The sequence below is a fragment of the Chanodichthys erythropterus genome, chromosome 19 (assembly GCF_024489055.1).
Source record: "Chanodichthys erythropterus isolate Z2021 chromosome 19, ASM2448905v1, whole genome shotgun sequence".
NCBI classification, from domain to species: Eukaryota; Metazoa; Chordata; class Actinopteri; order Cypriniformes; family Xenocyprididae; genus Chanodichthys; species Chanodichthys erythropterus.
The window spans coordinates 5,222,157-5,243,061 of record NC_090239.1 but is presented as its reverse complement, the minus strand read 5'-3'; the positions used below and the strand labels follow the sequence as shown (position 1 = coordinate 5,243,061).

Sequence of the window (20,905 nt, the reverse complement as noted above, 5' to 3'; positions counted from 1 at the left end):
ACATGTAATTAATATATTTATAATATATGAATAAGATTTGGAATTGATAGATAAAGCTTTAAAAATGACTACCATGTGAGGTTACATATTTAAATCTCTGTATAGCCTACCTATATCGACTTTATAAGTCTTTGGTCTTTGTATGAAGACTTTTAAGTCCTTTCACTTTTAAATGCGCCACATTTGTTACACACAACAAAAACATTGCACACTAATCGTATGGACAACTTTAACTGCATTTTATTATACTTTTTTTTCCTTTTGGAGTATGACAGCATTGTCATTCACTCATGATCTAATTTGTTCTCTGTTTTCTTTTTAAGATTAGTTCATACAAAGAACGATGCTAACCTCTAAGAGAAAAACAGTCCACAACAGTTCATTCGGTTCATTTTTAGTCCTCAGTAATCCTCTGCAAACTTCGACAGTAGGTTAAACCGGCTCATTCGGTTCTTTTTGAGTCGGACGTGCTACTTCGGCTGTGCGTCTTGCGTCATCAACCCAGAACTAAAGTTCGATTCACACTGCGTTCCATTCAGAAGGGATGAAGGGTGTAGGGGTCAGAAAAAACTATTTTCTTGGAATGCACTTCTGCGTCTTAATGAGACAATCAAGGAAGCGCCTTTGTCACACATTTTGTAAACTGGTTAACCCTCCAAAAAAAACCCATTTTGTTTAACGTTAGTTTATTTATTTATTTATGTTAAATATAATGTATATTGTGTCTATGTATTTGAAACATTTGAATGGACTGATACAGGGAGCTGTTAAGTATTTTTGTTGAAGTACATTATCATTTTGACCATAATAATGTACCAAATCTAACTGGTATAAATATTACAGTAGTATAGAAAAATACTATACATACATTTATAGGTAAAATCGAACTCCGAGCCTCCGCCTGTACCCATTCTGTCGGTGCATTCCAAACGGGTTATATCATCATCCGAAGGGCACTTTGGAGTGAAAATATTCATGGCTGCCATGTTGAAGGGTCGTTCCAAACCGAAGTGCTTAAAACTGGCCACTTCAAAGAACCCTTCGGAATGAAGGATTTCGAAGGGTACAGCTGATGGACACTTCAGGCCCCCATGATCCTTTGCACAGGGAAGTTCTTTGACGTCACAGAATGGGTACAGGCGGAGGCTCGGAGTTCGATTTTACCTATAAATGTATGTATAGACACAATATAGCCTACATGCGATAAACCTAAAATAAATAAATAAATAAATAAACTAACGTTAAACAAAAGGCGCAGCTTGCTCAATCTACTCGATGACGCAGAAGTGCGTTCCAATATAAGAGTTTTTTGACCCCTATACCCTTCATCCCTTCGAAGCTCTCACTCCGGAGGCTGAAACCTTTGAAGGGATTAGGGCATAGGGATGAGCCCTTCCGAATGGAATGCACGGTGTGACTTCCAACAACTTCCCTGTGCAAAGGATCATGGGAGCCCGAAGTGTCCATCAGTTGTACCCTTCGAAATCCTTCATTCCGAAGGGCCCCTTTGAAGTGGCCAGTTTTAAGCACTTCGGTTTGGAATGACCCTTCAACATGGCGGCCATGATTGTTTTCACTCTGAAGTGCCCTTCAGAAGGCGATATATCCCGTTTGGAACGCAATGTCAGTTCAAACAAAGTCCCTTTAGGACTTTTAAAGGTGCCCTAGAATTAAAAATTGAATTTACCTTGGCATAGTTGAATAACAAGAGTTCAGTACATGGAAATGACATACAGTGAGTCTCAAACTCCATTGTTTCCTCCTTCTTATATAAATCTCATTTGTTTAAAAGACCTCCGAAGAACAGGCGAATCTCAACATAACACCGACTGTTACACAACAGTCGGGATCATTAATATGTACGCCCCCAATATTTGCATATGCCAGCTCATGTTCAAGGCATTACACAAGGGCAGAACGTCTGGATCTGTGAACAGCTGAATCATCAGACTAGGTAAGCAAGCAAGAACAATAGCGAAAAATGGCAGATGGAGCAATAATAACTGACATGATCCATGATATCATGATATTTTTAGTGATATTTGTAAATTGCCTTTCTAAATGTTTCGTTAGCATGTTGCTAATGTACTGTTAAATGTGGTTAAAGTTACCATCGTTTCTTACTGTATTCACGGAGACAAGACTGTCGTTATTTTCATTTTTAAACACTTGCAGTCTGTATAATTCATAAACACATCTTCATTCTTTATAAATCTCTCCAACAGTGTGTAATGTTAGCTTTAGCCATGGAGCACTATCAAACTCATTCAGAATCAAATGTAAACATCCAAATAAATACCATACTTACGCGATTAGACATGTTGCATGATGAACACTTTGTAAAGATCCATTTTGAGGGTTATATTAGCTGTGTGAACTTTGTTTATGCTGTTTAAGGCAGTTGCGAGCTCAGAGGGTGGAGAGCACGAGATCTAAAGGGGCCGCAGCCTGAATCGGCACATATTTAATGATGCCCCAAAATAGGCAGTTAAAAAAATTAATTAAAAAAAAATCTATGGGGTATTTTGAGCTGAAACTTCACAGACACATTCAGGGGATACCTTAGACTTATATTACATCTTTTGAAAATGCGTTCTACGGCACCTTTAAGACTTCTTTGTGTTATTCTATAGTTCAAATTAGTGATCTGGCTCGACCAGTTACTTCCTGAGAAGCCTTCGCAAAAACCCTTAATTACTGTTACTTTGTCCAACAAGCCATGGCGCTATCATCATGCCACACAGAGTGAAAAATACATTGTGGAGCAAAGAGGACACTGAAACACGTTGACAGACAAGACAGAGCATGTTACTTAAGATATTAAACAAAGTCCCAGCTTTCAAACTGTGTAATTTTTTAAGAAATTCTAACAATAAAAACTGTTTTGTTCATCTCTTCCTAACTAATTTATAGCATCAAATAAACATGAATGAACATGAGAAGGAATGTTGTTTCAAACGTGGAAAGAAGTCAGTACACACCACTTTTCAAGTTCAAGTCCACCGACAAAATGGAGGATTCAATGTTATGATTGGTTAGATTGCTTGTCAATCAAACTCCCGACGAAGGGTCAGTTGAGAGCAGCACCATAACAGTTATGAAAGCGAGGCTGTGAAGGATATGTGATTAATGCTGCATTCAAGTGTTATCTGAAATGTGATAATTCCCATTTCTGATGTCATGATTGTGAGCTCATTGCATTCAAGTTTAAAAATGGGAGGGCGTTCATGTGCAATTTTTACCTCGAAAATTCGTATTTACGAAAATTCTGAGCAAGTAAAGGCAGCATTAGCCCAAAGAAGAAAAGCTGTTTAAATCTCCTAGATCACTTATAATTTTCCACAGCTCATGTTTGGAGTTTTTTGTCTACTGAAATGTCTATTTAAATGTTTCTTTCGTCAGTAGAACAATCCAAAAATCTTAAAGGGTTAGTTCACCCAAAAATGAAAATTCTGTCATTAATTACTCTCCCTCATGTCGTTCAACACCGGTAAGACTGTCATTCATCTTCCGAACACAAATTAAGATATTTTTGATTAAGTCCGATGGCTCAGTGAAGCCTCTACTGAGAGAAAAGCCACTTCTCAAGATCCATAAAGGTACTTAAAACGTATTTAAAACAGTTCATGTGAGTTCAGTGGTTCTATCTTAATATTATAAAGCGACGAGACCACTTTTTGTGCACCAAAAAAACCCCAAAATAACAACTTTTCAACAACATCTAGTGATGGCCGATTTCATAACACTGCTTCAGAGCTTTACGAATCGAATCAGTGTTTCGGAGATTCACGTGAAGTCACATGATTTCAGCAGTTTAGCCATTTGATACGCGATCCGAATCACTAATTCAAAACTTAAAGAATCGTAAAGCTCAGAATCAGCGTTTTGAAATCCGCCATCATGAGATATTGGTGAAAAGTCATTATTTTGTTTTTTTGGCCCACAAAAAGTATTCTCATCGTTGAGATGATTCGCTGTGGCGATCGTCCATGTATGTTTTGAAATTGTGTTTGTTGACTGGTGGAGAGTACGAACTGGAAAAATATCTTACGTCAAGTGTTTCGTGGGACTGTTTCATACGTCAACATAATTCAATTATGCAAAAATGCATTAGCCTGTTTTTCTTTGCAAATTCCAGAATGGCTTTTTCAATCTATTTATCAAATCTGACACAAAGAAATAGTCCAGACACAATTTCAAGGGAATGAACTCTTGAAAAAACAAATGTCTACAGTTGTCATCTGATGGGAAGTCAAGCAGTTCTTTCACTTTAATTGTTATATAGCTTGAACATTGAGTTTTTTTGTGAGAATTTGTGGACACATTTGACAGGCATTGACTGAACAAGTCCCTCCCTTCAGTGCTATGATAATTAGTGTCAGATCTTAACCTTCAGAAGGCATAGTCCATGAAGCCTTCTGAGGTAAACATCTAACTTTTTGTCTGTAGTGTTGTTTGTTTGGACTTATTCTCTGATTATATGTCTATGTATATCTATATTATGCTATGAACTGAAAAGATCTGTTTGTAGAGCTAAAGTATAACTGAAATGATTATAAAATAAAAAAAATAAGTATTAATATTGCTTTGGTTTCTTGTGATTTTCTAGTTACTCTCTGTGAAATTGTTGCAGTGACATTTCTGTGGTATCTCTGATCTCATCCAAATATCTATCATGAGGTTGTCTCCAGTTTCACGATATCTGCTGGTGTTCATATCGGTTTTGTCACTAAGTGAGTTTTTTTTTTTTTTGCCGCTTGGTTTCCACTAGTTTATATATGTTGTTGTTTTTTTTCCCAACACATATTATTTTATTGAACAGCTTACTAAGTGAGTTTTACCATTCATCTGAATAATATCCTTCATGATATGTCAAAGACAGTGGAATTGTATTCAAATTTATTTGTATTTTTTTCAACAGGCAGGGTGACAAATGCACAGACAGGTAATTATTTACCTTACAACTAGAACATATAAAATAGGCGAGACACCCCAGGTGAATAGGGTTAAAAAAAATTAACTAATAGATAGCACCATACTACCCCAGGTGATTGATTATACATTAAAAATTGCAAACATTTTTTGTATTACAAGTTTTCTAAAATGTAATGTTTAAATATGCAAATGAGGCGTTATCTAATTAAATATGCACTAATTTGCATACATTTCTAGAACAAAAATCTGAATATTGGACGACGTCAGGTTCACAGTTCTCGTTTATTTTTTTGGACATATTAAATACAAAGGTTTTTACAGAGGGAATTTTGGATATCTCTTTTTTATCACTCCATAAATCAGAAAATACTATCAACAGCCAGAAAAATATATATATATATATTCACCATTTTTTTTTTTAGGAATAAAATGTTGTATAAAATCAGGCAAATTATATATCAACAAATCCCTCTGTAAAAACCTTTAGAATATAGATAGGAATAAAACTGTAAAGTTTGGTGTATATAAGTTCTGCTGAAGTGGAAATTTCTGACTCATTTTGAGAAAACGGCCTTTAAAGATATTTACTGTAACTGAAATCTATAGATGCAAATAGATAAAGTGCTATAAAATATACACTTAAAAGTGTATTTTGGATGTTTTCTTTCCACCAGTCTGAAAAAAACAAATCTCAAAATTGACAGTGTTTTTGCCTGTAGTGTCTCCCCTTAAGTGAGAAAGCATGATCTGAGTATATTGTCATCGGTGCTTGAACTAGTTTGTCTTGCAGCGCCGGTGGTATTCTATCCATTCGGCTCAGTGGCAGGAGACACTGTTAATATTTCTGTCGAGGATGAAAACTCCACTCTTGTCGACCTGTACAGACCTTTTGTGTTCTTTGGCCGCACATACAACAAGACTTATGTAAGAATTCAGCTCTGTTAATGCAAATGGCGAATGAGAAAAATGACTAGTAATAACTGATATCTTTAATTACCCAGGTTAATAGTAACGGGTACCTTACATTCAACCAGCCTTCATCAGAGTATATCGCTCAGTACTTTCCCATCAGTGGAAGTGAAGACATCATTGCTCCCCTCTGGATAGATGTTGATGTCAGTAGGAATGGCATCATCTCATATCAGGAGTACTCATACGGAAGTGTGCTTACTCAAGCCACTCAGGACATAAACCAGTATTTCCCTGATCTGAGCTTCACGGCTACTTGGGTCCTTGTTGCAACTTGGGATAGAGTTGAGTACGAATATCACTCTGGCACGGTAAGTTCATTTGTTAAAACTCCTTCAGGCTCGAGCTTACAGATGTGCTATTCTCAAAACTGCTGTGACAGTCAGTGTTCCCAAACTTTGCAGGAAACGTCGTTTCAAGTAGTTTTAATTTCGGGTGGTGATTTGTCTTTTGTTCTGATGAATTATGGTGACTGCGCTTCGTCGAGTAAACTGGTGCAGGTAAAACATCAATAGAACAAAATACAGTTATCTCTTCTTGATCTTCTCAATAATTACTTATTTCCTTGTTTGTGCAGGCTGGTTATGACACAGTAAACTCCACGGCCTACTTTGTGATTCCTGGATCAATCAACGGGAGCGTTATTCCAAACCTTATGAACTCCAGTAATGTAAATGTTCCAGGTCGATGGGCCTTCAGGGTGGACGGTGGACCACATCAAAATAATCTACCAGGTACATAATTGCCATCAAGATTATAATCTTTAATATTATTATTATTATTTGTGGCACTAGCAATGTCAAAACCATGAGTTTCATTCCCAGGAACATGCAGAATTTATACATTTAATCAGCCTAAAATGGGATAAAACATCTGGCAAATGCAGAAATATAAATGTATAAGTGTGTTTTCACTGCAATGTTGTGAGCATTAATGAAGTCAAATATTATATTCCTGTTTGACCTCTTCAGTATGTTCAGTATACAGTACGCATGCAAATGTATTAATCATTAATCATGCGCTTTATTTCCCTTAGAAAATATCATAGGAGTTCAGATGAGAGTTACATCATTTTCAGACCTAACAGAGAATGGAAACATTGAGGTTTTTTTAGAGAAAGTAAGTTGCACTTACTAATGTATGTAATATGTTATTATGGTGCTATTAGACGATTCAAGAAATTGTGATCTGTCTGTCCATCCTTATTACAGCTACAACAGGAGCTGGTTGAGTCCGGCCTGCCGAACAGCGTGAAGCTGAACTTAAGAAAAATCCAAAAGACACAGCCGTAATATCGTAATATGTAATATGTAACTCATACAAGGAAAGAAATTCAGAGACTGGTTCATTAAATCTCTTAAATCAAATATTCCTGCCATTAAAATATACCTCATACAGGGAGGCTAACCAGCAATTCTAGCCATTGAGGATGGAAATGCTGTCATTCCTGTTTTAAGTTCTTTGCACAATGTTTTCTGTCAGCTTTGACATATTCATAGTCAAATCACATTCATTTCTCAAAAAAAAAAAAAAAAAATCACAGATGAGGAATGTCACTCTTCAAGAAGGTGAATGTTTGTATGAGGTGTGACAGCGGTTTAATCTGTCTGTCTGCGGTGTCAATAGTGGTAAACCTGTATTCCTCTATGGCTCCGTTTGCTGGTATCCATATCGTAATTGTCTATTGGGGAGACAAGGCTAGCTGTCACATTTTTACTTCGGTGAATCTGAATATAATGCTATTATTTCTACCTTTATTGCTCAGGAAAAAAAGATGTAGTCAACTAAAGAAACATTGAGCTTTTGTGACAACATGCCTCGATAGAGTGCAAAAAAAGATTGTATTGAGTAAAATTTTTTTTTAAATTTTTCTTCACCCACTTTTGTATGTTCGATGCAAAACTAAATATGCAAACAGTCCTGTTTAATTCAGTGAGGCATACAAATTGAATGCATGTTTGTAGATATGGGAGAATAGTGATTTAGTAACAGTAATAGGCCTATTGTTATTTGGAGATATTATATTTTGAAGTATTTGGCTCTCGCTTTTCATTTCTTCATCAAAAAAGGTTGATGTTATATTCTGAAGTGTGTAACAACTATAACATTAAATAAAAAACCTCCATAATATGAGTTAAATCACATGTTCCTTGGCTCACCACAAGGGGGAGACAGATGCTTATTGAGAGTTAGCGAGATACCAGCATGCTACATAAAATGCTAAATTTTTTTGTGATTTTATTATATTAAAGGATTAGTTCACTTTCAAGTGAAAATTAGCCCAAGCTTTACTCACCCTCAAGCCATCCTAGGTGTATCTGACTTTATTCTTTCTGATGAACACAATTGGAGAAATATTAATAAATATCCTGATGCATCTGAGCTTTATATCCGCCAGACCACCTTCCGTATTCAAGTTACGAAGAAAGTGTAAACTGGCGTCACGTCGGTTAAGTTTTTTTCCCGTAAGTTGAATAGGGAAGGCGTAGTACGTATAGCGTAAGCTTTTTGAACTGTGAGACTTTTACACTTTCTTTGTAAGTAGAATACGGAAGGCGGTCTGGCGGAAACTAGATATTTTACTTCATAACTTGTTAAAAATGGACATATTTTTTTTACACAAATGCATTGCTTCACTTCAAAAGGCCTTTATTAACCCCCGCGTTTATGATGGATAAATGTGGATGGAGGCACTTTCTTCAGTTCATTCTCATTGATCCCGCTCACTGCCATTATAAAGCTCAGATGCATCAGGATATTTATTAATATTTCTCAGATTGTGTTCTTCAGAAAGAAGAAAGTCATATACACCTAGGTTAGCTTGAGGGTGAGTAAAGCTTGGGGTCATTTTTATTTGAAAGTGAACTAATCCTTTAAGAAAGGAGAGTCTTATGTCATCATATACAGAATGTGATATTTTACATTTGATTTAAACTTAAACAGTTTAACTATTATCTGATTGGTACACACATGCCTCTTTCATTTAGAAATCTTTGCTGATCTGGCATAAGGGTTTGACATTGCTAGCGTTAATAGGCCTAAACAGAACAATACATAAGGCTGTTTTACATACTGAGGGTAAAACAAATCATAGGAAAAAAAGGGTTGTGTTATTTATTAAACAAATACACCCACATTTATAAGTTGCATTGTACACAAGCATGAAGAAGCATTTTACATGCACATCATGGTTTTATGTTAGTGTTAATATTTGAGTTTCTTATTTCTACACAGTAATGGAGAAAGTGTCACTGGGACTGTCCAAATACCCACACTTACTTGATCACTTGTCTGCTTGCATGACGTATTTCCGGAGTTCGGATAAAGTGTTCAAGTGGGAGTAAAGACTGCATTTTTGTATTTGGGCAGGCCCAAAATCAAGCAGGATCACTGAGTTCTCAGTATCAGAGATCATGATGAATTCATGTCTCCATCTGCTGGTCAGACATTAGAAAGAATATTAAAATTCAGTTCATAGGCACTGTTTATTATGATTTACTTTTTCTTACCCAATGTTTCATGCGTTCATTTAATATTTTTAACTTTTATTTTTGCTGTTTAGCATATACTTTTTTTTTTTTTTTTTTACTATTTATTTACCATTTTGAATTAAAATGCATACCAGTCTCCACAAAATCTTGGGTTATTTTTTCTATCCAAGTCCTGGGTTGAGCCTTTTGGGTATTTTGGGGGGTTAATTTTCCAGTGTTTGGGTAGTTTTTTGTGTTACCCAGCTCCAAAGTCAGACATAACCCAGGGGTTGGGTTATTTATCGCGGTCTTTTTGCGACCTCTACAGGACAGAGCAGAGCAGTACAGCTCTGTCAAATTGTTTGCATGTTTTTGTTAAAATACGTTTTATTTTATCTAAAAATTTGTTATGCAAACCAACATACATTGGCACGATGTGAGTCACCAGTGTGACGTTGTTCTTCTTGCATAAAATTTTATGATTTTTTTCAAAAAGATACAGAATATAAATTCTTAGGATGTTAAAATATGTTCTCTGAACTGTACACCAAAGTCATGTGATTTCAGCCATTGGCAGTTTGACACGCTGAATCATGATTCGTGATTCGATACACTGATTCATTTATGCTCCGAAGCTTCCTGAAGCAGTGTTTTGAAATCAGCCATCACTAAATAAGTCGTTATTTTGTTTTTTTGGTGCACCAAAAATATTCTCGTCACTTTATTGAACCACTGAACTCACATGAACCGATTTAAATATGTTTTTAGTACCTTTATGGATCTTGAAAGAGGAAATGTCATTGCTCCCTATGGAGGCCTCACTGAGTCAACGGATTTCAACTAAAATATCTCAATTTGTGATCCAAAGATTAACGGATGTCTTATGGGTGTGGAACGGGATGAGCGTGAGTAATAAATGGCAGAATTTTCATTTTTGGGTGAATTAACCCTTTAAAACATCTTAAATGGAGGCAAAATGTATTAAAAACGTTATAAAAGCATTCTACATATACAAATAGCACACTCATTTACTGATTACCCAAACCCAACGATCATGTGTGAAAACAATTACACATAATCAAAACTCATTGTTTTGAGAAATAAATTTATTTTTACCCCTTTGCATTTCGTTTTATAGTGTAATTTGATTTGATTTTGCATTTTTGTTTCTTTTGTAAATATAGACTGAATATGCATACAAGTCAAGTCACCTCTATTCTGTAGCACTTTATACAGATTGTTTCAAAGCGGCTTCACAATACTAACAATTTCAAATTCTCCTGAAAAGCAGCTCTAACAAGCCAATAGTGTCATTATTCAGTCAGTTCAGTTCAATAACTGTAAAATTCATCAATTGTGCAAAGATTATGAATACATACACACAGTTTATTTGTGCGCATACTGCACATGTACTGCACACTGAACAAGCCAGAGACACAATATAGTAGTGTTTTACATTTTCCGCATCCGTGTGTAGTTTGATATGGCTAATTATTTAATGGTTTGTGTGTAGAGTTACTATGCAAAAACACCATTTTTAGAAGAGTTAAAATAGTTCCATTTCATGACGTAGCGTCTCGTTCCCTTATTCAGGGAACCAGGGTTACACAAGTAACCCGAGACATTTTGAATGAAGTGTTTGCTTTTGCTAGAGACGTGTGACATTTTGCATGTGTTGTGCGTGTTTTGTGGTTTTGTGTGTAGGGTTTCGAGAAATGAAGCCATAGTTTCAGAAATTGTGTGCAAGCAATTTTTTTTTTTTTTTATTATTTAAAAATGTTGCCTCCTTTTTTGCATTACTTGTTTTTATCTGGTGTTTATTTTGGACAGAATTTACTTCTTTTTTTTTTCAGGTCACTGCATGAGACATGGTGCCAGTGCTCCCTGCCTCGGCTGCCCCGGGACCAGAGTTCCCTGTTATGGAAGTAGTGCAAAATAAAAAATACTAATTAATTAAATAAATAAAGATTTTTAATGGAATTTATTTTTTGTAAGGTAAGTGGCTTTGTGTTTGTGATTTGTAGAGTTGTGTTTTCAGCTGGTTTATGAAGGTTTAGAAGGATTATATGCAGATAGAGTGTTAATTCTAGTAAGGAAACGAACCTCAGCGCTGCTTCTTTACTGACCCTGGAGGACAGGAGGGAACACAACATCAGGTAACACAAAGTTAAATTCATTTAAATGAATCCATTGCATAAAAAAATAAATATGTATGGTAAGATGACAGTGTAAACTTGTTTAATAGTTATTTTTTTATTTTTTACACAAATTATATGCCAGAAACAAAAGTAGCACATTTAAAATTGAAAATGTATCAACTTTATGCAAAATAAGTGAATATGGACATTTAAAAAAAATATTTGTTTGTTTGTTTATTTACTTATTTATGATCCACTGCATTATCTTATGTTCAATTAAGACCTCAATTAACATCTGCTAAACACATTTTCTGGTGTCAAAAAAGAAGACAAACTGGGGAAAGATTAAAAATTTTACAAGCTGACAAAGGGCGTTTGCTGGTCATTGTGTGTCAGTCTGTCATTTTATCAACCCATTTGCTTTTGAGGATTCGTATAGTGACAACATCAGCTCTTCTCTGAATACAGTTGAAATGTTCATGTTCTCCAAATGGACAGAAGGTGGCGCTATTCGCCTTCACTGGGTCTAAGGACCTTTATTACTTTAATCACATTGTGAATAACATGCACATGATGTAAAGCATTTCTTCCAGATATTTTATTTTCACGCTTCCTGACCTTTTCATCCTAATAGAGGTTTGTTTAATCTCATTAAGTTTTTTAGGACTAGATGATGATATCCCTTTGCACCTTCCTGAGATGAGTGGGGAACAGTTGTGGAGTTAGGAATAAGAGGAAGGAGGTACAAGTTTACAAAGAACTTAATTATATATTAAAAGATAAAAGACCCTATCATTTGTGTTTACTTTAATTATATACAACAAACAATTATTAAGTTAGTGAAACAAATATTCCCAGAGTAAACCTATAGTTTTCCACATTACTTTTTAATTTGCATTAATTTTTCTCGTCCGATGAATGCCCTGTGCATTTTCAAAAATGTAAAACAGACAGAAAAAAAGCAAAGTGCATAAATCAATGGCTATAATAATCGATATAGTAGGCTAATTCAAAAGCCGAATAATTGAACACTTTTCCAAAGCAATAAAATTCATGTTCATTTTGAGTCTTGTGTCGACTTGTATCCATTTGTAAATTCAAGCGAAACTGAGTTCGGGTGATAGAAGATGGACTGTACATTTGCATAGTGTGGGGGTGGGGCGTTTCGTCCAATTAGACTAATTTTCATGTTAAGTGATCATAATACATAATTAACTTCTGTCTAAACTAGGCTAAACATCTCATTTTATCGGTCGCACCATGATTTCCTTCCAAAACTTTAAAATATTTATTTCATTAGATTTATAGATAGAGGAGTATGGGGTTGGTTGTTATCAATAATGATTTTTTTGAGTCAAACGTCCAGATGCACAAATGCTTTTTTTCCTCTAGCAGCTGTTTTGAATGTGGGTTTCAATTTAATTCAGTCGTTTTAAATTAGAATAATGCTGTCACCTATTTCTGCTATCTGTTGGATGAACACAACACAACCACACTAACACAGCGTGAATTCAGGTTGATTGGGACATATTTTCCAAGTCATCCCAAAGGCAAAAAGTGTCCCAATCACCCTGAGTTCATCCTATATTCATTTTTTTTTTCTTTCTGTCTTAAAGCTGTCACATGTGTTTTAATAAAATACATGCAATTTATACAATATTTTTTGGACCAAGATAATGGTTTGACATACTGTTTACAACCCGTTACGTTATTTCAATGGCAAATATAGCACAAATATAGTGACAACATGCCCCGCTATCCTTGTTTTAAACTGCGCATTACAAGGAAATGTGTTTTATTTAGCCTGGTTATTTAGTCAGTACTTTAATTTTAATACTGACCTACACTGAGACTATTCTATGGTGTGACAACCAGCATCTCCTCTAGCCTATATTCTAATTTAATTGTATTTACTTTATTTGTATAGCCTATTTATAAGTAGTGCTAGGTATGTTCTTTATATATATATATATATATATATATATATATATATATATATATATATATATATATATATATATATATATATATATATATATATATATTTATTTTTTATTTTTTTCAACTTTTTGTATTTAAACAATCTTTGTGTTCAGCTGCCTCCCAAATGCTTATCACATGAATGATCTCGATGCATACTGGATGAAGTTAATTGAGGAGAAGTGTGACAGTGGGAGGGGTTGCCAACCAGCAGTTCATTCACTGCATGCGCCCCGGACAGGTTAAATAACCCTCCCCTGATGCGTACTCGGGCACTCTAGAGTAAACCCTCAGACACGAGCACATTCAGCAGGACTGATCGGAGAAACTCAGCTCGCTTCATGTTTCTAGAGGGGGAACGGATTATGAACGCGTTTGGGCAGCAGCCGTCTAGCCAGCAGACCAGTCCCCTCCAGCACCACAACGCGCAGGACATCCTGGACATGACCGTGTACTGCGACACCAACTTCAGCATGTATCAACAGAACCTCCACCATCACCACCACCACCACCACGCGCAAAGGCCACCTGCGCATCCTTCCAGCTACGGACTCGGCGAGTACACCTCGCCCACAACCAACCCTTACCTGTGGATGAACAGCCCAGGTATCACCTCTTCCCCGTATCTCTCAGGCCCGAACATTCAGTCAGGATTTGGGTCGAACCAGCGGCAGTTTCTTCCTCCGCCCACCGGCTTCGGAAGCGCAGATCTCGGGTGGCTCTCCATTTCGAGTCAGCAAGAACTTTTCAAGATGGTTAGACCGCCGTACTCGTATTCAGCGCTGATTGCGATGGCTATTCAGAACGCTCAGGATAAGAAACTGACTCTCAGTCAGATTTATCAGTATGTGGCCGACAACTTTCCTTTTTATAAGAAAAGCAAAGCCGGATGGCAGAACTCCATAAGACACAATCTGTCCTTGAACGACTGCTTCAAGAAAGTCGCGAGGGATGAGGACGACCCTGGTAAGTTTGAACGTTCTTTACCTATAGATCATACAATTTAGTGTTAAATTATATTTTGAGTGTAGTACTAACCTATTTTTTTATTTTTATTTTTTTAAGGGAAAGGGAATTACTGGACTTTGGACCCCAACTGCGAGAAGATGTTCGATAACGGCAACTTCAGAAGGAAGAGAAAAAGACGAGCTGATGGAAACGCCAGTGGTCTGTCTGTAAAATCCGAGGACGCGCTTAAATTGGCGGACACGGCGAGCCTGATGAGCGCGTCCCCGCAGAGTCTCCAAAATTCTCCGACCTCCAGCGAGCCCAAATCATCCCCCTCACCGTCCGCCGAGCACAGCCCGTGTTTTACCAACTTTATCGGTAACATGAACTCGGTAATGTCGGGAAACGGCAACGGGATCAGAAGCAGAGACGTCAGCTCTGGACACTTGGCGGATTTTACGCACGGCATGTCTGGACATGAACTCGCCCCTCCATCAGAACCCAACAGACTAAACTACTACTCAACATCCCATAATAACAGTGGCTTAATCAACTCGCTCTCCAACCATTTCAGTGTCAATAATCTCATATACAACCGAGATGGAACCGAAGTTTAGAGACGCTCAATTTGTTGAACCTCTAATGTGCTCTGTGAGTACATAGCCAAGCTGTTACAATAGACTTCATCTCTATACACTTTCACCTCAGTTGCACAGCTTGAAGTTCATTTTAATTCATTGTGTGGCCTGTCTGGGGCAAGTGCTTGGTGTGGGTTTGCATCATTTACATGTATTCTGCCTTTAGTAAATGGTAATTCTGCACCAAACTGTGATACTTTTACATGTCCACACATGTCTATTTCCTAGGCCACTATAACAAGTGCCTTCTGAGATGCTGTTTTTTGTAGACGAAATGTAGATATATTTTATTTAAATGGAATGTTTCTGATTTTGTAAATAAAACGTGCATATATCTGACATGTCTGTAGCTTGGGTTTCTGTTTATTTGCTCTATATGATGAGCAAAACATCATTTGCATGATGTTCTGTCATTATCTGCTCAATGGCACAACAAACACAAACACCTAGTGCATCTCAGTGTGTTCCCACGGAGTCAGCGGGTGGCCGTATGGATGTAACAGCAATTAACATGTTTGCATGTTTATGTAGTTTGTTTACAGTCGCTCGCAATTATATATAGTTTGTTTGTAGATGGCTGCAATCAAACAGGCAGTTTAAAGACAACTTTTAATTAGCTTTTGCACTAAAAGTACTGTTCCGTTTTAAACAGAAGCACTGAAATTTCAGATTACACGGAGTACAGTGAAAATGTATTTCTGAAACCCTAAATTTCAAAGTACTTTAACCAGCCCCCATCTTTTTTCCCATAACAGATCAACTCCAGCAAACATATTGAGTTGACAATTATTTATCAAAAGAATTTCAGGTTTAATCGAGCGTTTGAATTAATCCGTGCCCCTGCTGTGGGCTCTCCTAATTGCTTTCTGCAAAACCCAGACACTTTTAACTCTTCAATGTCCTCATTATCTCAGGGAAGTTTTTCAGCACCAGGGCCTGTTTATTTACTGTACAACTACTGGCGCTGAATGGCACAGACTCAACTGGGTGATGGTGTAAATAGCCTTATATGATCTGCCGGTTTATCCAGAGATTCAGATCCCACTTCTACCATTAACTCAAGTCCAGTCTGAGCTGCATGAAAACAGTAGGTGAGACTGAGATATTTTCCGCTTGTCACTTTGAATGCAGGCGATCGACCATAATCGAAGTCATCACAGCTTCATATCTGGAGAGTTCAAAAGTTCAACTGTTTGTCTGGAAGCTTTTATTTACACTCTGCTTATTTAACGGTGTATGAAAATGCTTTCACATGATCCTCACTCTTTAAAAAACACAGGTTCTTGAGTTGGTTCTTTAGAGATTTTAAGTTCTTCAAACATCATGCAGATGTTTCTAGGTTCACTTTTCACAGGAGATTGGAGATTTTAAGTTCTTCAAACATCATGCAGATGTTTCTATTCTGTGTAAAACACTTTAAATCACTTTTCTAACAAACTGCAAACGTTTTGTCAAATCTATAAAGGTTCTCCTATATGGCATAAGGCTCAGGCTCTTTTGTTCTAATTTGAAACTTCATTTTCAAGAGTAAAAATCTCTTTAGATGTTTGGGATAGAATTTTTTGGGGCTGGTTCATTCTGGTCTTTTTTCAAAGTCAATCCACTGGATGCCCCATATCAAAGAAAGAAAATAAAAATAAACACATAACTGAAATACAGCTGAATTGGCTCTGTTGTCTGGGATAAAGCAGAACTGACAGGGGATTCGTGTCAACAGTGCTGGAACACGAATGGATCTGGCATCACCAGAGACACCCTGCTGCTCTCTAGTGAAAACACAGTGATCTGCGAACAAATGAAAGCACTCAGAGCGAATTTCCCCCTGTGTGTCTTTATTCTAACAAAGGACATTGTTGTTCCACTATTGAGGGATGGATTCTCATAGTCAGAATAGATCTGTGGTGAGAAGTACATAATTGAAATGGACAAAAATTATATGTACAGGTAGGTAGACCTACATGCAGTCAGTTGTATTCATTTATAAAACACTATAAGGGTTGACAAATAATACTAAGATAGTATAAAGGAAAGATGTTTTTAAAAATAGTTTAACTAGTTAAGTTAAGTTTATAAGTTCTTCTTTGTATTACATTTCTTACAACCCTATTGAAAAGAACAGTATATGCTGGTAAGGTATAGGTTTTGAAGCTGGTATGCTGGTTTGAGCTGGTTTATGCTGGTCAAGTGCTGGTCCTGGACCAGTTTAGGAACATTTTAGGACCAGCACTTGTCCAGCATAAACCAGCTCAAACCAGCATACCAGCTTCAAAATCTACTTTAACCAGCATGCTGTTTTTTTCAAAAGGGAACTGTATTTTGTAGACAATAAATAATAATAAAAAATGTCTACAAAAACTGATTTAATGACTCAAGTGTAACGTGTAAGCATCCTTATTTTCATGTTGACCGACACAGTCTAGAAATATTGCATATAGGGGTGAATTCAGAGTTATTGGGACACTTTTTGCCATTGAAATGATTTGGAAAAAGTGCCCACAACGTAAATGCACCATACTTTATGATGTATTTAAGTAATTGAATGTATTAAATTGATTTTTGCATGTTCTTTTTATAAATGAAACAAATAGAGCCCCACTGACCCAAAAACAACAAAAGTAAGTCCACTATGTAGGCTACGGAAAGACTCGTCGCATTTTTTTTTAAATAAACGGACAAGCAGAACTGTACAATTGCAATTACAGCAAATAAATGTCCATTTGGTTTAATTATTCCTGGGATTCGATGGTTTCTGTCCATTTACATGAATTATTGTGCAAAACAAACAAACGCGATGATTTCTGTCCATTTGCATGAATTATTGTGCAAAACAAACGAACGCGCATTCTGTATAGATTGAAACGTCGTCACACATCGATACTGAACAAATTGCTGACGCTTAAAAAGGAATAATATGAATTCAACCATACTAATGTGACCTGAAGAAAGTTTGAACAGCATGTTCGTCCACTACGGGTAATTAGGCTTAACTTGATTCACTTACCTCATATTTTTTTTGCCTGATTTCATTTAGCCTAGCTAATGTTAGCCCATAGCTAAATAACCAAATAGTACACACGTGTGTATAAAACTCGTTTTGTGAGCTAGTTTCAAACACACATGAAACTAAACATTTTTATGTTTTATATGGTCTTAAATTGTTATGATGTTTTTAGACTATAATATTATTTTTGTATGCTAGCTTTCTGGCAAGTAAGTTAGCTATTTTGCAACGTCATTTTATTGATGAAAGTTGTCATGCTTTTTAAATGGTGTGTGTATATATATATATATATATATATATATATATATATATAATGTTTTTTTTATTAATTTTTTAATTACATTGTTTGTTGGCCAAAATAATGTTTTGATGTGTTTCTGTCTGTAGTTTGAAAATAAACCCTGAGAAATATTCACTTGACTTCGGTAAAGTTGGTTTTATATTCGCACATCCGTATAGCCTTGTTAATTACTACATTGGACATTCAGTGGACATTCACAAGTAAATATGCCATTAAAACAATACTTGCCTATTTTGATCGACTGTGAAAAATGTTGTAAGTTGACAATCGTTGGTTGTCAATATCATGTCGCTGCTTAAAATTTGCAAACATTAATTTATTGCATATTTATTGGAAAGTCTGAATTGATCAGAAGTCCGAATGTGCGAATATAAAACCAACTTTACCGAAGTATTCACTTGGACTAAGAAGTGCGTGGATGTAATGTTTCTAATTACTAACCAAATGATATATGAAATTCATGGAAATATTCAATAATTGATACATTTAATCATTTATGATATTGTGTGTCTCATTCTATTTGTGCATTTAAAAAACAGTTTATTCTTAACCAGTTTTTGTCGTGTAGTAAATCATGAATATTTGCGCCACAGATGGACACTGACTTATTGCTGAAGGTCCAGACTGATCATGGGGCCCCTGGGGGCCCTCACCCTTCACCTTTCCCATCTCTCAGGTGCCAGGCCCCTGTATGTAAGGTGAGGATGCCCTGGGGCAGGGATTGGCCAGCATGCCTCTCTGTGGGGGTCTCCACGGGTGCTGATGTTCTTCTAGTCCCCCTCCTATGAGGAAAGACCATAATCAGAGGTTTAAACTCTTTGGTCACCCATCAACCTAAACTAGAGCTTCATCATAACACGGGCTGTTGAGACTTTTGACCAAGATTATTCTAATCTAATCTAATCTAATCTAATCCAATCTGATAATCTGATCTAATCTAATCCTGTTTTCCCTGAGCAGGAAGAGGAAATATCACTTTCTACTGACATCTGACCCTTGCACGGAAATGCCGGGAAAAAACAAGATGTAAGGTGAGGTGTTTGTGGCACCAGAAATGCATCAGTTTTAAAATCAAGCCATTTGACTATGCGGATGTGGACAAAAGTTTGTGTGGGTTCGTGCTTTTCAATTCCCAAATAGTTCACAGATCAGGTACTAAGCGCTCGATCAGTGGGTTTGTAAAGATAAACAGAGTTTGGCGTGGAGATCTGCTGCTTTTGAGGAATCGTGTTACCGTCAGCGCTGATAAGGCTCGGCCTGGGGAAGTGCAGTCACTCAGCGACTCAGAGATTGAGACCAAACTGATGAGTAACTGGAGGATAGTGTTGCACATGGGATGTGTGAAACACCATTGCCATTAGCCGAACAGATGCTTTTACCTGTTAGGGACACAAGAACAGGGAGAAGTGTATCCTAGGTTAACTTGCATTTTTAGGAAGTCAGTCAGTTAAATGTACACTTCCAGCAAAATGTTTAAACACACCTACTCATTCTTTTAGAAATATGATTTCCTATATTTCAGAATAATGTTCATTTGTTAGTTCAATCAATAGAAAAACAACCAAAAAGAGTGCATACATGCGAACTTCTTTCAGCAGTTTAAAAAGTATATATATATATATATATATATATATATATATATATATATATATATATATATATATATATATATATATATATTTATTTATTTTTTTATTTTTTTATTTTATTTAAAGTTTAAGGATATGAAGTCCTTAAAAACAAGTTTAAAAAATGTTTTAGAATGAAATTCTAGTTGGATATTATCTTAATATCTTAATATTGCTACATTGTTTTTTGTAAGTATTAATATATGTTAATGTTATATATGACATATGAATACAATAAATATTAATATTATATACATATTTAAAAACATATTTGTAAATAAATGTAATAAATAAAATAAAAGTAAAATTATTAAAAAATGTTTTTTAAAGGATAAGTTCACTTTAGAATTCAAATTTCCTGATAATTTACTCACCCCCATGTGATCCAAGATGTTTATGTCTTTCTTTCTTCAGTCGAAAAGAAATTAAGGTTTTTGACGAAAACATTCAACAAAAACTTCAAGAGTTACCAACGGATCGAAGGTCCAAATGTCAGTTTCAGTGCAGCTTCAAAGGGCTCTACACGATCCCAGACGAGGAATAAGGGTCTTATCTAGCGAAACGATTGGTAATTTTCTAAAAAAAAAAAAAAATTATATACTTTTTAACCACAAATGCTTATCTTGCACTAGCTCTGCAATGCGCCACGCATTACATAATCACATCGGAAAAAGGTCACGCGTTACGTAGGAGGGAGTGCCGACCCACTGTCTACAAAGCAAACATGCAAAGATCAAGTCAAATGGCCTTTACCAAAAAAAAGTAAACCATTTTGAAGTTGGAAGAGAAAATTAGATTTTTTGCTCAACCGCAGTACGTCCACCTGTGTCACGTGTGACCTTTCCTACGTGATTATGTAATGCGTGGCGGATCACAGAGCAGTGCAAGAGGAGTATT

At 36.1% G+C, this 20,905-nt stretch overlaps 2 protein-coding genes across 2 annotated transcripts; both read left to right on the top strand.

The window, feature by feature from the left end:
- Positions 1-4,411: 4,411 nt before the first annotated feature.
- On the top strand, positions 4,412-7,895 carry zgc:112964 (uncharacterized protein LOC503764 homolog). The gene is made up of 9 exons (XM_067369495.1): positions 4,412-4,423; positions 4,610-4,733; positions 4,922-4,945; positions 5,726-5,859; positions 5,937-6,215; positions 6,309-6,404; positions 6,482-6,638; positions 6,941-7,023; positions 7,116-7,895. Exons 2-9 carry the CDS (start codon positions 4,676-4,678, stop codon positions 7,194-7,196), a joined length of 912 nt encoding a protein of 303 aa, XP_067225596.1. The 5' UTR covers positions 4,412-4,423; positions 4,610-4,675; the 3' UTR covers positions 7,197-7,895.
- Positions 7,896-13,833: 5,938 nt separating this feature from the next.
- foxi1 (forkhead box i1) lies at positions 13,834-15,057 on the top strand. Its single transcript, XM_067369978.1, has 2 exons — positions 13,834-14,458; positions 14,558-15,057. Exons 1-2 carry the CDS (start codon positions 13,834-13,836, stop codon positions 15,055-15,057), a joined length of 1,125 nt encoding a protein of 374 aa, XP_067226079.1.
- The last annotated feature ends 5,848 nt before the right edge of the window (positions 15,058-20,905 follow it).